The sequence below is a fragment of the Podarcis erhardii genome, assembly GCF_964252035.2.
Source record: "Podarcis erhardii genome assembly, chromosome: 13".
In the NCBI taxonomy this organism is placed as follows: Eukaryota; Metazoa; Chordata; class Lepidosauria; order Squamata; family Lacertidae; genus Podarcis; species Podarcis erhardii.
In genome coordinates this window covers 3963856-3980254 of record NC_138502.1, presented here as the reverse complement: position 1 = coordinate 3980254, position 16399 = coordinate 3963856, and the positions used below count along the sequence as shown (strand labels likewise).

At 51.1% G+C, this 16399-nt stretch overlaps 2 protein-coding genes and 1 long non-coding RNA gene across 3 annotated transcripts in view; 2 read left to right on the top strand and 1 right to left on the bottom strand.

Annotated features, from left to right (window-relative positions):
- The window catches only part of LOC309326855, a 185557-nt gene that overhangs the window by 83254 nt on the left and 85904 nt on the right, over positions 1-16399 (top strand). The window lies entirely within an intron of this gene.
- On the top strand, positions 49-4401 carry NAA38 (N-alpha-acetyltransferase 38, NatC auxiliary subunit). The gene is made up of 3 exons (XM_081835861.1): positions 49-203; positions 2838-3021; positions 3980-4401. The coding sequence occupies exons 1-3, from the start codon at positions 120-122 to the stop codon at positions 4090-4092; spliced, it is 381 nt and encodes a 126-aa protein (XP_081691987.1). The 5' UTR covers positions 49-119; the 3' UTR covers positions 4093-4401.
- On the bottom strand, positions 10503-15574 carry TMEM88 (transmembrane protein 88). Its single transcript, XM_081836457.1, has 2 exons — positions 15098-15574; positions 10503-10795 (listed from the first exon to the last, which is right to left on the bottom strand). The coding sequence occupies exons 1-2, from the start codon at positions 15371-15373 to the stop codon at positions 10529-10531; spliced, it is 543 nt and encodes a 180-aa protein (XP_081692583.1). The 5' UTR covers positions 15374-15574; the 3' UTR covers positions 10503-10528.

Here is a 16399-nt window from a genome sequence, read left to right as displayed (position 1 = left end):
GCCGAGAGGATGGACGCAAGGCGGAGGGAGCGCGCGCAGAGCCTGCTGGGAACCGAAGGGCGGGGAAGCCGAGCGGCCTGCTGGGAGCTGTAGTCCCTCTTGCCGGCGGGAGGGTCAAGATGGCGGCCACTGCTCTTCCAGATTCGTTGCAGCAGCAGCAGAGGGGAGAGGAGAATGGCTGCGGAAACAGTCCCAGTCCTGGGGTGAGGAGCCCAGGGGGGAGGCCTACAGATATGAGAAAGGGGGAGGACATAATGGGGTGGGGTGCTCAAATAGGGGAGGAGAAGGAGGTACCCTGGGGGTAGAGAAGGTAAGTACATTGGATGGGAAATGGGAATAATTGGGAGTGGGGGTATAATAAGACACCCCCCAAAAACAAATTTAGGCTGGAAGGGCCTAGTATGGTGTGGTTAAGTCTTTTTGTTGGGGGGGGCGATAGGAGATGGGAGGGACCAGGGTTCAAATGCCCCCTCACTAGGTGGCCTTATTTATGTATGTAAAGGTAAAGGGACCCCTGACCATTAGGTCCAGTCACGGACAACTCTGAGGTTGCGGTGCTCATCTCGCTTTACTGGCCGAGGGAGCCGGCATACAGCTTCCGGGTCATGTGGCCAGCAGGACTAAGCCGCTTCTGGCGAACCAGAGCAGCGCCCGGAAACGCCGTTTACCTTCCCGCCGGAGCGGTACCTATTTATCTACTTGCACTGGTGTGCTTTCGAACTGCTAGGTTGGCAGGAGCAGGGACCGAGCAACGGGAGCTCACCCCGTCGCGGGGATTCGAACCGCCAACCTTCTGATCAGCAAGTTCCTAGGCTCTGTGGTTTAACCCACAGCGCCACCTGCGTCCCCATTGATGTATGTATTTCATTGCAATTTTATGCCACATTTCCCCCCCCCCCCCATGCAGCTCAAGGTCCACCTTGCAGGTCAGGCACTGCCTCTCGGCCCGCCCTACCTCGCAAGGCTCTTGTGGGTATTAAATGAAGAGTGGGTCAGGCAGGAGCAGCAGCATATGTGCCCCCTTTGGAGGAAAGGCAGGGTTAAAATTGTAACAAATAAATAAAAAGTAAAGTGAGGGGAGAGGCCACTGGTTACCTACAGGGTGGGTCGGGGTGGAAGGATAACATGTATTTATTATGAGTGGCTCTTGTGCTCAAATCTTGCTTCCTGATTTCCCTCTGGGGCTCCTGGTTGAGAACAGGATGCTGGACTAGGTGGGCCACTGGCCTGATCCAGCATTTTCTCCTTATGCTCTTATGAACGATGCCTTATGAGGAACGGCTAAGGGAGCTGGGCATGTTTAGCCTGGAGAAGAGGAGGTTAAGGGGTGATATGATAGCCATGTTCAAATATATAAAAGGATGTCACATAGAGGAGGGAGAAAGGTTGTTTTCTGCTGCTCCAGAGAAGTGGACACGGAGCAGTGGTTCAAAACTACAAGAAAGAAGATTCCACCTAAACATTAGGAAGAACTTCCTGACAGTAAGAGCTGTTTGACAGTGGAATTTGCTGCCAAGGAGTGTGGTGGAGTCTCCTTCTTTGGAGGTCTTTAAGCAGAGGCTTGACAACCATATGTCAGGAGTGCTCTGATGGTGTTTCCTGCTTGGCAGGGGGTTGGACTTGATGGCCCTTGTGGTCTCTTCCAACTCTAGGATTCTATGATTCTATGAATGTGGGTAGCCTTTGTTGGCTTGAACATTGGCCCTGCCGGCTGCTCACGCAGAGTTTTCCTGTTCTGGAGTGTACCCTTTTTTGGTTTTCATCAGTACCCTTTCAACTGTTTTGTAAATCTTTTATGGTTCGATTTTGAGAAGATGCCTTCTTTTCTACTCTGTAATGAATCCTATTGACTGTGAATAGTGAAAGGAACTTATAATAAAATATTATTGGTTGGCAACTAATCCACGAAAGAACCATCTCCATCAAACACTAGATAGAGCAAACAGGTTAAGGCGCTACATAAATTGCTGTGTGTGTGTTTTGTAGGGTGTTGGCATATAAAATAAGCAACTTGTGTGTTGTTCACAGGAGTGAACATGACACCTGTTTCATGAAAATTCTAACACCTCCTCTATCACTTCTCAGCTGAGTTACCATTCTAGGTAATTGGGAAAATACTTGACTGTCAGTGATGTAAGGGGAGAAGAAGGAAATGGTAATATAATAATAATAATAATAATAATAATAATAATAATAATAATAATAATAATAATCCAGCTTTCTCTCCCAGACCTGGACTCAAGGAAGCTTACAAAAATTAAGACCACAAGGATAAAATATGAAAAGCTAGAAACAACGACAGTATTTTAAAAGTAATTAAACTATAATAGAATCAAGACAATATTTTAAAAGTTCATTAAAATTCAGATAGTAAAAACAGCACAGCACTATTAAAAGCACTTTCCTTAAAAACAGTTCCCAAAAAGCCTGTTGGAATAAAACAATCTTCACATAGCGAAGAGGGAGCTGGTTCAGCCTCTCTAGGAAGGGAGCTCCAAAATCTGGAAGCAGCCACTGAGAAGGCCCTCTTATAGCAAATTTAAAAGCCCTGTGTAAATGAACCCCCACCACGGGGCATGAACAGATCCTGAGATATTAAAACACCACCACCACAAATTTGCATTCTAGAGCCTGCCCAAGAGAGACTTCCCCAAGCATTGCCCATATGCCACCATGAGGACTAAATCCTCATTAGGCTTGGTCTCTCTCTGGAAAGTGAAAAAGCAGGACCAGGGAGTGGGAGGGAAAGATACCCTAGTAGTGCATTTCTTCCTATGAAGTATTATGGAAAGATCCCTCAGGCCTGTGAAGACTAACCCTTTGAATGTTTCTGCCAGGACTCTGGTGAGGAAAAAGCTGACACGCCATACCTGCATGCCCGCCGGAAGCTGGAGAATCTTCTCAACAAGAGCATGCGCATCCGAATGACGGACGGGCGGACCCTGGTGGGCTGCTTCCTGTGCACCGACAGAGACTGCAACGTGATCCTCGGCTCCGCCCAGGAGTACCTCAAGCCCACAGGTTAGTTCTCACCTGGAGTCTCCACCATTGTCCCACCATCTTTCTTTCTTTATTCATTTCCTGTTTAATGCTTTCCACGTGTTTTTTGCTTGTAAGCTGATTGTGGCTATTGAGGAAAAACTGATGCAATAGCGGAGTGAAACAGAGAAAAAGATTTAAGTACAGTGGTACCTCGGGTTACATACGCTTCAGGTTACATACACTTCAGGTTACAGACTCCACTAACCCAGAAATAGTGCTTCAGGTTAAGAACTTTGATTCAGGATAAGAACAGAAATCGTGCTGCGGCACAGCAGCAGCAGGAGGCGCCATTAGCTAAAGTGGTGCTTCAGGTTAAGAACAGTTTCAGCTTAAGAACGGACCTCCGGAATGAATTAAGTACTTAACCCGAGGTACCACTGTAATAATAGCAAAGAATTAGGTTGGGGGCAAGAGAGGGTTGGTGGGGCTTAGCAGCTCTCCTGGTGAGACAGAATTTCAAGGGGGCTTCTTGAAGAGGGATAAATAGGTACCGCTCCGGCGGGAAGGTAAACGGCGTTTCCGTGCGCTGCTCTGGTTTGCCAGAAGTGGCTTAGTTATGCTGGCCACATGACCCGGAAAAACTGTCTGCGGACAAACATCAGCTCCCTCGGCCAGTAAAGTGAGATGAGCGCCGCAACCCCAGAGTCGTCTGCGGCTGGACCTATCAGTCAGGGGTACCTTTACCTTGAAGAGGAGAGGGGCATGTGCATGTGCCTGGGGGACGGACGCCCCTGTGTTCTTTGGAGGGAGCCTTTAAGTGCCCGGGAGATGAGGACAGCCTTTGCCAACCTGGGGCCCTCCAGGCGTTTGGAACTACAACTCCCATCGGTGCCAGCCAGACCTTGCGAGCTGTAGCCCCAAGCCTCTGGAGGGCCCAAGGCTGGATTAGGAGCAGATAGGACCCTCCTTCTCACCCTCTCCCTCCTTTGCTCTGCAGACTCCTTCTCCGCCGGAGAGCCCAGAGTCTTGGGTCTGGCCATGGTTCCAGGACATCACATTGTCTCCATCGAGGTGGAGCTGGAGAGCCTGGCCTCCTTGCAGTACCTCTGATGCACCGCCAGAGGGCAGCAGGCCTCCAACGTTTGACTGAACTGGGGGGGGGGGGGTTTGATGCGGGGAAGGGACACAGGCCCCCGTTTGCTGCAGGGCAAGAACCGTTTCTCCTCCCTTCCCGGCTAAACCCCGGTTTTCCCTAGGGAATGAAGCTTTCCTGGCAAAGCTGGACTGGACCAGTGCATGCACTGTGAAACAGGACACCCCCAACCCCCCAACCCCAGGACTTGAAAAAGGGGTGGACTTAATGTTTGCATTTGTCAAATGTTGGTTAAATCTGGAAAAGAATCCCATTGCTGTTCTGAATTATTGTGGGTTTGTTTTCTTGTAACGCCTGGACCTTGTGTGGGCCACGGGCAGACCTTGGCTGCTACCTCTGTGCCTGCTGAATCCTGGGGAGTTCTGTTTGGTCATCCCCACTGATGATGATGATGGTGAATTTATTTATTACCCTCCCCCTAAGGTCCCCGGTATCAGCTGGCTGGCAAGTTCAGATGCTTTAGTTGAGATTCCTGCATTGCAGAAGGTCTCTTCGAACTCTACAGTTCTCTGATTTGCAGTGGGGGAGCAGGGGGAGAGAGCCAAACAGCACAGGAACAGATACCCATCACATATTTTCATCTCAATATGGAGAGCTAGCAGAGGCTCCAATGAGATTTCAAAATACAGCTAAAAACACCAGCTTACATGCAGTGTCTCTGCAGCTGCCTAGATCTGGGGTTTCACCAGCACCTCTTTTCCTTTGAAAGCAAAAGCACAGAATTCACCAGCAAAGCCCACCCCAAAATGGCAACAAATATAACATTAAATTTTACAAAGAAGTCCCTAGGAAAAATGCATTTCAGCTGCTATAAGCTCATTTTCAAGAGAGCTGTAGAATAATAGCAGCTCCGCTTATTTCTTTGTTGTTGTTGGTTTTAAAAACACCACCTGAACAAGAAAAAAATACCTTTTGTAACTTGCATGACTTATTTGCAAGATTCTGCCTTTGTTAGATGAGGACGCCAGGGCGGTAGAGCACTGAATCCACTAGCCCTTGGCAACTGAACTCTGCCTTCAGCTTCTGAAAATTTATCTTATATTCCCCACCCCACACGCCGCCAATATTCTTTCAAACCACAAGGGCTGGAAACAGGAATGGCGCCATCACTGCAGGTAGAGTCCAGCCCTCAAGATTGCATTCTGCACTGCAGAACCCATTCTGCTGCCCTGCTGGCAACAGGGGCGTTTAATTTACCAGCTGGATCTGAAAAGGTGCCATCTTGATCTCAGCGGCTGACATTTTTTAATAGGGAAAGGCTTTGCCACCAGTTCCCTGGGAAGAAGCAGCAGGATTTGCTCCCAAGCTGACCCGTGCGGCTGTTCCATCAGCTGCAAAGCAGTGCAGGAAACGGTATCTATAGATAGACCGGGGTCTTGTCTTCTTTGGCTCCTCTTTGCTCCCACATCACAATGGGGAGCTTGTACACGCCAGCAGCCGCGTTATCTTATCCGAGGTTCCTTCCTCCCCAGAACGCAGAGTTTCCATAAGAGACTCTTGGCGCCCGGGACTGACTCCACTCTTCCTTATCCTGTTCGGGAACAGGATATTCCCCTCTCCAGCCCCACGGCAAGAGGGATAACCTTTTCACAGGTTGTCTATGTCCCTCTGGTATCTGCACAACAGGCCGAAGTTCAGCCAGGGCAGTTTCCCTTCCCTCCCAGGGAAAGCTTCACTTGTTGGATTTTCTGTCTCGCGGCACAGGTGCTTCGGCAGAGAATAAGGTGTTCGTCACCAAGGTTACACTGTCCTAGGCGTGTGCCTGTGTTCCTGCAGCTGCTGCAGTTCAGCCTTTTCAGCGAGCAAACACTTTTTGCAGCCATTATCCGTCAATAAGTTGCAATTAATGTCATTTCATGGAGGCTGGGGGGGAAACAATTGTCCCAGAGGGACCATCTCAGCTGAACCCAGGTTACCATAATTCAAAGTCCACCACCCTGGTCTCAATTCCACGGAATGGATGCTCGTGGGTTAAAACAGGCATGAGTGGGAAAGCCCAATTTCAACTTTCATTCTGTATGGAAGGAAGCTAGGGATCTTGTGAGGATTGCAACACCCATCCTTCCTGACTGTTGGCCTTGCTGGCTCGAAGTGTATGGAGTCTCAATAATATCCCGAGTGCCACCGGTTACTCCATCCCTGCTGAAATGGCCTAGGTGACCTGATGCAAATGTAAACATTGGCACCCGTCTGCCTTGGGAGAGAATGGAGTGCACCTGCAGGGGTGAAATGAAACTGCTTCACCAACAGCACTGAACGGACTTCCTTGGGCGCAAGCTTGGGCACAAGGCATCATCCAGCTGCCATCCCACAGGCAGCGTAGATTTAGGATCAGAGTTTTCCTTCTCCTAGATGAGCCCCATCTGCTCCTCACTTCCCTCTACAGCAGGTGCAGAAGCCACCAGAGCCTGCCTTCACATGCAGTCCATAACTCCCTGAGGGTTTGAGACCCATCAGCTCCCCTCACCTGGTTTAGTCGGCCAGTGGAAGCCGTTCACAGGGTGTGGCCGCTGTTGCATGCTGACAGCTTCTAGGAGCCACAGGTGAGAGCTGAGTTCAGGGTGGGGACCAGAGGTGGACAGACCACCCAAGAAGGAGCTGGACATGTCCCTACCAGAAGTACCCCTAACAGCTCTTCCCCTAAATGCAATAAATAAATAAAGCAGGAATGGGGACCTGGTTTCTTCCAGGTGTTGCTGGACTCCAAAATCCCACCAGGCTGAGCCTGCATGGCCAGGAATTAGAGTTGGTGATGGGAACAGGAACTCTACAATAGACAAGTCTTGTGATTATTAGCAGTGATGGAGGAAAAGGGTGGGTAGATTTCAGGCTTCCAAGATTTACCTTGGGTATTTTTAGGGAGGTGGGGTTGTTGTCACCAAAGCTCACCGTTCAAAGCTAGGTACAGAGTGGTGTTTTTGGACGGAGTCGGCTTTCTCCTGACTGAAGTGCAATGTTTTAGGACCAGGACATTTGCAGGGAAACCAAAATGCTTGTTTACAAACCTATTGTACTACCAACCTTGGACCACTTATATTGGACCACCATCTCCAACTCCTCGAATGATTCCATCAGCGGTGTCTCCGAAAAATTTTACACATCGTTCGGGAAGACAGGCGAACTAATATCAGTGTACTGGAAGAAGCAAAGATCACCAGTGTTGAAGCAACAATTCTTCAACATCAACTTCGTTGGACTGGTCGTGTTGTGCGGATGCCTGATTATCGTCTTCCAAAGCAGCTACAGTGGTACCTTGGGTTACAGACGCTTCAGGTTACAGACTCCACTAACCTAGAAATAGTACCTTGGGTTAAGAACTTTGCTTCAGGATGAGAACAGAAATTTTGTGGCGGCGGCCCCATTAGCTAAAGTGGTACCTCAGGTTAAGAACAGTTTCAGGTTAAGAACAGATCTCTGGAATGAATTAAGTTCTTAACCTGAGGAACCACTGTACAGTGGTGCCCCGCAAGACGAACGCCTCGCAAGACGGAAAACCCGCTAGACGAAAGGGTTTTCCGTTTTGGAGGCGCTTCGCAAAATGAATTTCACTATGGACTTGCTTCGCAAGACGAAATGTCTTGCGAGTTCCTGCGGGTTTCCCCCCCTTTTTCCTCCCTTTCCCTAAGCCGCTAAGCCGCTTATCAGCTGATCCGCTGATAAGCCGCTTAACAGCTGATCGCTAAAAGCCGCTAAACTGCTAATAGCTTTAATCCGCTAAGCTGTCAATGGGCTTGCTTTGCAAGACGAAAAAACCGCTATACGAAGAGCCTCACGGAACGGATTAATTTCATCTTGCGAGGCACCACTGTACTCTATTCCGAACTTAAAAATGGAAAGCGTAATGCTGGTGGTCAACAAAAGAGGTTTAAAGACTGTCTGAAGGCAAATCTAAAAAAAATGTAGTATAAACACTGACAACTGGGAAACACTGGCCTGTGAACGCTCCAGTTGGAGAACAGCCTTTACCAAAGCTGTCATGGGCTTTGAAGACACTCGAACTCAGGACGCAAGGGAGAAACGTGCTAAGAGGAAGGCACGCTTGGCAAATCCACACCATTATCAACTCCCGCCTGGAAACCAATGTCCCCACTGTGGAAGAATGTGTGGATTCAGAATTGGCCTCCACAGTCACTTACGGACTCATTGTTAAAACCGTGTTTATGGAAGACAATCTTACTCGGCTACGAGGGGTTGCCGAAGAAGAAAAGACATGGAACAGTGTAAGAATTTGCCCAATCCTCTTTCAAAGCCATCTAGGTTGTGGGGGCAATCTTTTCTCTAAACTAAAAAGTCCCCCAAGATGCCTGTGTTCTCTCATTTCAATTCGCAACTTGCCAGAAGAAAAAAAGTGGGCAAGCAGGGGAACGGGGCTGGTGTTTCTCTCCCGCTCTGTTGGCAAAACGGCACTTGGCTAAGCCTGTGGCTTAAGGCGCTGCAAATGCGAGCGTGATGCAAAGGTCCATTTCTGCCGTGATACGGTTCAAGTGTCTCTTCCTACACCTTGCGTACTGGGTGTGACTTCCCCGAAAGAAAAACGGCTCGTGCAAACTGCTCGTCCTTTCCAGTATTTTTCGCTCTATGGGACACACTTTTCCCCCTCCAAAAATTAAGGGGAAATGTGTGTGCGTCCTATGGAGCAAATGCAGGCTCCTTGGCTTCAGCAATAGCAACGCTAAGCCTCCAAAGCGCAGAGGGAGCGTTCCATCTGCGCTCCGGAGGCTACGCGTTGCTTTCACTGAAGCCTGGAGAGCGAGAGGGGTCGGTGAGAGCGAGAGGGGCCGGGGGGGCGGGGGAGTAAGATTTTTTTTTCTTGATTTCCCCCCTAAAAACTAGGTGTGCCTTATGGTCCGGTGCGCCTTATGGAGCGAAAAATACTGTAATTGACAACCCCATGTCTGAAACCACGAATGTAGATTTAGCCATCAAGGAAGTTCAGCTGCAATTAATATCCTTATCTAAATCTACAGCATGAGCCTGGTTAGATGGGGGGGGGGGAATATGGCCATATCCCGAGCTCCTTCAGAACAAGTCCTTTTCTACGAGTTGACTACCCCTCCACACAGTGAATTTGTCCCCAGCCCCAAGTTCAAGGAAAATTAGAGCCCACCCCAGCCATAATAAGAAACGCAACCACTCAAAGCTTCGTATCAAAGTTGTAGTCTGCATATTGACAAAACCGTACAAATGAGTTTCGCCCGAATAATTCCCGCCCGCGATAAATGTGTCGCTTGAACAGCGTGCTTATATGTAACTTGGCAAGAGCTCAAGGTGGCTGCGGCTTAGTGTGGGTGCGAGGAAGAGGGCAGTAGGACCGCTAACCTTTCTGGAACTCGTATCCTGATACTGCTGCAGAAATTATCCCCGGGAACAAATACAGGCTTCCATCTTCACCCGTTTGTCCAACCACAGAAATCCAAAGGCAAACATGTCCCAGGTAGCAGAGAGTTCCATGGGTTAATGAAACTACTTGCTAGAGCTATTCTTGCCTCTTCCCGCCCACCCCTTTGTGCAGGAGAACCCTTTCATATATAGAAAGGGCTAATTCCTTATTTTTTTAAATGCAAAGTTTTGCTTGTGGAGCTCTTCCCACTCTGTAGGAAACTCTGCAATGGGCCTTCAACTCTCCAGCAGCCCTGTTTGTGTGAACTGAAGGGCAGCTGAGGGGAGAATAGAAACTGAGGACCCCCACTCCACCCTAACACACCGTCGCAAAGCCCTTCACCTCCAGGGTGAATTGTCAGTTTTTCCTCGTCAGCAGCTGGAGAGATGAACCATGTTACAAATTCTCTGCAGGTGTGTTTAGGGCTTTTAATACTGGAAGCCGCTGGGAAACGAGGGTCTGCGTCCATCTTTCCTTATGAGCCAAAGGTTCTTCCTGCAGTTTTTCTGTGCAGGGTCGTTCCCATTCTTTGGAGGCAAGCGGGGAAACGGCTGCCGTTGGGCTCACCTCCTGCTTCCTGGCTTCTCACAGGCATCTGGGTGGCCGCTGTGAGAACGAGATGGACTTCCTTGGGCCTGATCCACCTGCAGAGTTCTGCTTATGTTCTGATGAAGGCTAGACACTGGGACTGATGCTGAAATTGGCTGTTTCCCTTAGAATCACAGAACCACAGCGTTGGAAAGGGACCCCTATCCCTACATCCCACTGCAATGCAGGAACGACAGCCTTGCCTCTGATGGGATTTTGCGCCTCTCCCTTTGCAACAGTCCTGTGCTCGGTGAGAGCCTGACGCCCCATTGCACATCTCACTGCGGCGACGTACCCCACTTTTGCTGCCAGGCTGAGACAAGTGCATTCCCTCAAGCTTGTGCGTCCGGATCTTGCCGCTGGTGTTCTGTGCCCTCCCCACCCACCCCACCCCACCCACTCCCGGTACCAAACCGCCCCCCCCCTCAAACCCAGACTTTCTCCACTGGCTCGAAATCCTGGCTGCAGCAGCACCCGGAGCTGTGGTAATGGGACGCGGGCAGGTTCTTGTAGACGGCCTTGCTGTAGGGGACGAGGCAGTAGCCCAGCTGGAGCCTGCGGGCCAGGCGGCAATAGGCAGCCAGCGCCAAGACCAGGAGGGGCACCAGGAGGGTGAAGCCCACCACCAGGAGAGCCACGGAGGAGGCGTCGTTCAGGTGGGCCGTGCAGTAGGGCTCCTGGCTGTGTAAGAACTGCAGGGAGAGAGGGAGAGAAAGCCATGTTAGGGGTCAGAGGCCATCAGAAGAAGCTTGCTGAATCGTGCCTGCGGCCCATCTGGTCAGCACATAGCTGTCAACCGTCCCTTATTTGGCAGGAAACTCCCTTATCCCAGCGCCATGTCCCGCTGCTGTCCCTTATTGATGATGTCCCTTAAATTTCCCGGGTTTCATGCTCGCCTGGCTCAGGAGGGACGCAGCGGCTCGGGGTCCTCCTCCGCACACGCGAGAGCGCGTACTGGCGCCGTTGTCCTGGCGCGAGGAGTTCCATCAGCCCTTCCCCGCCTGGGGGGGGGGGAGAGAGACTCTTGCCCACGCCGCCCGCGAGCCCGGAGGTGGCAGTGGTGGTGGCAGCTGAGGAGGCAGCCTGAGGGAGGAGGAAGAGGAGGGGATGGGGAGGGACGCAGAAGGACGGCGCTTCAGCGGCCGCGGCGGTGCCGCAACCACCTCATGCCGGATTGACAGCATCTGTCAATCCCACCAATGCATGTAACTCTTTACAATAGCAAAATCCCTTATTTTAGCTGCTGGTCCCTTATTTTCGAGGCTGCTGGTCCCTTATTTTCAAATCTGTAACTTGACAGCTATGGGTCAGCAGCCTGTTCTCACAGCGGCTGACCGGATGCTTGTGGCAAAACTTCGACAGGACCTGAAAACAAGAGCATTCTCTCCGTCCTGCGGTCCAGTGTGTAGACATGCTTGATGAAGGCAGTTCCTTCATGGTCACAAAGCTCCATAACACAGATCAGTTGCCAACCAAGGATGCTTTGGTACAAGTAAAAGGGGGCACCCCCCCCCAATCTGGCCATAAAAGCCAGATGAGGCTGGAGGAATGTGGTGAAAGGGGCGTCATAAAACGAAGACCCTGCATGAGCAGGCTGGGAGGGCCACTGTTCACGCCAACCCACGCTGCCCACGTTTGCAGGATCAGGCCAAAGGCCCGTCTCGTCCAGCGTCCTGATCTCACGGTGGCCAACCGGATGCCCGAGAAGCCTGGAGGAGGATGGCGAGGGGGCAGAGACGAGGGAAAGGGAGCTGGTTTCTTTCTGAACAACCAGCTCCTCCGCAAATTTCAGAGTGGGTGACGGAGACCCACACATCCATGCCTGGAATGTGCATCTCGGCCCCCACAAGGTTATCAAAGGCCCTGACCCTGGCATCTGGTTTTTGTCATGGCAAACAGAGCGGGAAGTCTGGACCCAGAGCCCCACTGAATCCTCCCTCCCTATTGATCGCTTCTTTTATTTTGGGGTGTGTGTCTGTGTGATTGTTGAGCTCACCCACCACCGCCCATGTTTACAAGCTGCCATACCTGAAATATTGCACCAGCTGCAGGGTTAGATTGCTCTCCTGGTCACACTCGGCTCCCTGTGTGGGCCAGTTTGGCCATGCAAGCACCTCCCGGCCGAGGTGGGCAGCAGAGCGAGGTGGTAGAGTCCCGAGGTGGCAGTGGCTGGGCTGTACCATCTCAGGGGACAAGCAGAGCAATCAAATTTATAAAAACGCTTTGCAAGCCGAAAACGAGCTAAGCATGGCTGGCTGAGATACATTTTACACCGAGGTGCTAGATGTTTTTAATAGGGGGTAGTTTTAATTGAGTCCCGTCCCCCCCATGAAGGAACTTTTAAGCCAGGAGTCAGCAAACTTTTTCAGCAGGGGGCCGGTCTACTGCCCCTCAGACCTTGTGGGGGGCCAGACTATATTTTGGAAAAAAATAATAACGAACGAATTCCTATGCCCCACAAATAACCCAGAGATGCATTTTAAATAAAAGGACATACTCTACTCATGTAAAAACACACTGATTCCTGGATCGTCCGTGGGCTGGATTTAGAAGGCGATTGGGCCAGATCCGGCCCCTGGGCCTTAGTTTGCCTGCCCATGTTTTAAGCTGGCACATGGCCCCCCTTGCCAGCGCCAGTGGTACAGTCCCACTCTGAAACCACCTCCTTTTGCTGAACGTGGATTACCAAAGTCTGGGAGCACGAAGCCAGCCTCCTCTGCGGTGGTCAGCCTGAGATGGTTGTTGTGCTGGTGTTACAGGCACTCAAGAACCAGCACAGCCCCCACCCACCCGCCTGCTCGGGTTCAGCTTGGGCAGGCCACCCGATTTGAGGTAGGGCTGGCTCTGCCACTGGGGGGGGGGGGCAAGGCAAGTGCTTTGGGCAGGTGGGTTATCAGGCTGCCAACACACTATTAGCCCGCTGTCGCCATCCAAATAATCCTGGGAACTGTACTTTACCTCTCACAGAACTTCAATTTCCAGCACCCTTAGGAAACTAGAGTTCCCAGGAACCGTGTGTGTGTGTGTGTGTGTGTGTGTGTGTGTGTAGGATTCTCTGTTTTGTTGTCAGTCCCTTTGGGTTGCAAGATAAAGCGACTAAGCAAATTTAATAAATAATAGCAATGTGTTCTAAATGCACAGTGTGCGCCCAGCAAATTAAGTTTTTTAATTTTAATTTTTAATTTTAATTTTAATTTCCCCCAAGGGAGAAGTCTTTGTTGGACCTTCTGCCTCAAGGGAACTAGGGCGGCTTCGGGGACTATGAGACACCTTAATGTTTGTGTGTGTTGTGAGCAAGGAGCGTGCATTGCCGCATCTCAGATGCGCCACACATATCTTGGGCAAAAAGGCCATTTCTCCAGGGCAAAATCTAAAAAAATCCTGCAAAGCTGCAAATGAGCAGAGCCACATGACACGTTCCAGGAGACTGGAAAGAGGATATCCCTCTGCAATCTCCCAAAGCCCACCACGAGAGGCTTAATCTGAAAGCATTCCAGTGTTGCCCCCCCTCCCGCCGCCTTCAATGCTCCCTTAGGGAAGACCACCCCAGAGCTCCTGTATCTGCCAGGCCAGTACTGGGGCGGGTGAAGGAAGCCTGGTCCCTGCCTCTGGAAAGGCAGCCTAAATTCCAGGCCTTTTTATTCCCCTTCCTGAAATCTAGAAAAGATGCCAGCAAGGCCTTACAAATGTAAAAATATGGACACCCAGCAAGGATGGTTGGAAGTGGAAGAGGGAATCTCTGCCCCATAAGAGACCGGTTCCTAAATTCAGCTTGGCCACTCTGGCCCACTGAGCTCCATTATTAATAATAATAATAATAATAATACTTTTATTTGTAGCCTGTCCTCCCCAGCCGAGACTGGGCTCAGGGCGGCATCTGAGATGCGGCTCTGGGCTCAGGGCGGCATCTGAGATGCGGCAATGAGGGGCTTGTGCCTATGACTGCTGGCAAGTCACCTCTCCCCCCGAGCCTCAGTATTCCCGATCTGTAAAATGGGTCCCTGCAGCAACACACAATCTAGAGTAAGGAAAGAAGTTTACCAACAGACTTTGGGCCAGTGGCAAGTCGGGGAAGAGAACTGAAGCAAATGGGGGGAGAGGAGTTGACCGCCAACTCTGGAAGCAGGAAGAGCAGAATTGGGGGGACCTGGAGCCCCCCCGACTGCTGGGCTCTACCTCCCATCAGCTCCAGCTAGTTGAGGACAGTGGGCAGTGGGTCTATCAGCATTTGGGTGGAGCCTTTCTTGAAAAATAATTCTTAGCCAGGATAAAGAAGGTCAAGCCCTGTTCAGTTTTAGCACAATTCCTACTGCAGGGAGGAGGGAAGGAAAGAGTATTCAGGATGCGGCAAACCCGCTTTGGAGATGCAAAAAGTGTTGCTTTTTCCGCCCGAGGTCACGCCGAGAACATTTTGCCAGGATTTCACAAGCCCAGGAGCTGGAAACACTGCGGAAAACTACAATCCTTTGCTATTAAGCCCATGCTCCGAAACTTTTAAGTTTGGGGTGGAATTGAGAACAAACGGGCCAAATGATTACATATCTGGCCTGGAAGTCTCTCTCCCCTAGGCCCGGTTGGGGGTTGTTTTGGATGTGTGTGAGGAAGAGTACCTCTGAGCTTGTGCAGAGTGCATAAGTCCCGTTCCCCCCTGCCGCTGCCACCCAATGCTCAACAGCTGGGCTTGCCCATTGAAAAATACGCTCTGGAATAAATTACAACCCAAATTGAGCCCCGAGAAAGGCATCTCCGTCCACACTGGCAAAAAATGCCCCCACATCTACTACACAACGCCTCATTCTCTCACCCCCAAAGCGTCAAAAGGTCAGGCTATTATTTTGAAGAGCGTTTTGGAGAGTTTACATAGTTTACACCCCAGTTCAGTCCTCCCACCATTCTCACTTCTGACCCACAGCTCCCCGCTCATCTGCCTGGTCCTGATTCTGTGAGATATGGGTGGGAGGGAGGAGTGCCGCAGTAAAACGAGGACCACCTACCTTGGAATGGCACAGGAACCCGAACCCCAGCAGCACCCCGGCCGGGAGCAGGATCAGCCCAAATATGACCCCCACGAAGAGGACGTTGAGGCCCCCGACCAGCAGGTTCTGGACTGTGACCAGCACGGCACACGCCCAACAGTCCAGAGACCCCCGCAGCTCCAAGGCCCCTTCCCCGCCGTAGGGAGGGGGCGGCAGCGGGGAGACCCCCGCCCCACTCTCGTGTTCCAGGGACCCCGACACGGCTTTCTGCGAGCGAGTGTCCAGGCCCATCATCTCAGGCTGCGGATCTCTAACTCTTGCAACGCTGTTCCGAGCAGAGACGCTCCTGCCTGGCTGCTTGGCTCAACAAATTATCTCGCATCCTTTATAGGCTTCCCCATCCATCTCCACCCCCTTTCAGCGGCCGGGGCTGGCCTCCACCTCTCCTGGATAATGTAGGAATGCAGGCAGACAGACACACACACACACACACACACACACACAGCGCAAGTGCCCATCAAACAAACCACCTCCCAAACTGGTCCAACCAAGAGATGCTTGGCTTGTTGCACCATTCCCAGAGGGTGGGGGGGGGAAGGGGTCTCCCTGGGCTCAAATTCCTGGGATGTTTCTCTTTCCAGAGACCCACCCACCCCCATATATGCCTCCCCCTTCATGGTCCATGCCTGCTAAGCCCCAGGCCCAGACCATGCTTGTAAAAGGGGGGAAAAGATTTGGTGCACAAATCGTAGTAAACACACCGGAGACGGTGGTACCACGAGGCTACACTGGGGTGCCAAGAAAATGCACATTTGACCCAGGGATGGGAGGTCCATCTCCTGCACAAGCACCTTCAAAACAAGCAGGCGCTGTGCAAGAGCTGTGGCCTTCCTGTTTGTCTCAAGAGGGGCTTTTGCAGGAGAAGGTTCATTGGGACGCTGGTTCGTGGTACCTCGGTGCTCAGAGCGAGAGGGCATCATTGGTTTGCCGCAGGAGCCGTATTGGGAAAAAACAATGTCCACCAATTGAGGATGCAGAGCGTAGCCATAACGGCCAGTAGCCATCGATAGCCCTCTTCTCCGCGAATTTGTCCAATTAGCTTTTAAATCCCTCCGAGTCTGTGGCCGTCATTGCTTCCCACAGAAGCGAGTTCCCGCAGGTTAACTGGGACAAAAATGACAGCTTTATATCACGTACCTTTCCTAGTAAAAAAACATTCCGCCCTTCTCCAAACAATGAGGGGGAAAAAAAACCAGAGAGGGGCTTGTTTTAATGACTGGGCAAGAGATTTGATGTATTGAGCACACCAGAAGCGAGCTT

Excerpts from the sequence above, each read along its gene's own strand:
- NAA38 (XM_081835861.1), top strand. The coding sequence starts at position 120 with ATGGCGGCCACTGCTCTTCCAGATTCGTTGCAGCAGCAGCAGAGGGGA. Across the intron at positions 204-2,837 it reads GAAACAGTCCCAGTCCTGGG|GACTCTGGTGAGGAAAAAGC; the intron begins GTGAGGAGCCCA and ends TGTTTCTGCCAG. Across the intron at positions 3,022-3,979 it reads GGAGTACCTCAAGCCCACAG|ACTCCTTCTCCGCCGGAGAG; the intron begins GTTAGTTCTCAC and ends TTTGCTCTGCAG.
- TMEM88 (XM_081836457.1), bottom strand. The coding sequence starts at position 15,373 with ATGATGGGCCTGGACACTCGCTCGCAGAAAGCCGTGTCGGGGTCCCTG. Across the intron at positions 10,796-15,097 it reads GGTTCCTGTGCCATTCCAAG|TTCTTACACAGCCAGGAGCC; the intron begins GTAGGTGGTCCT and ends CTCTCCCTGCAG.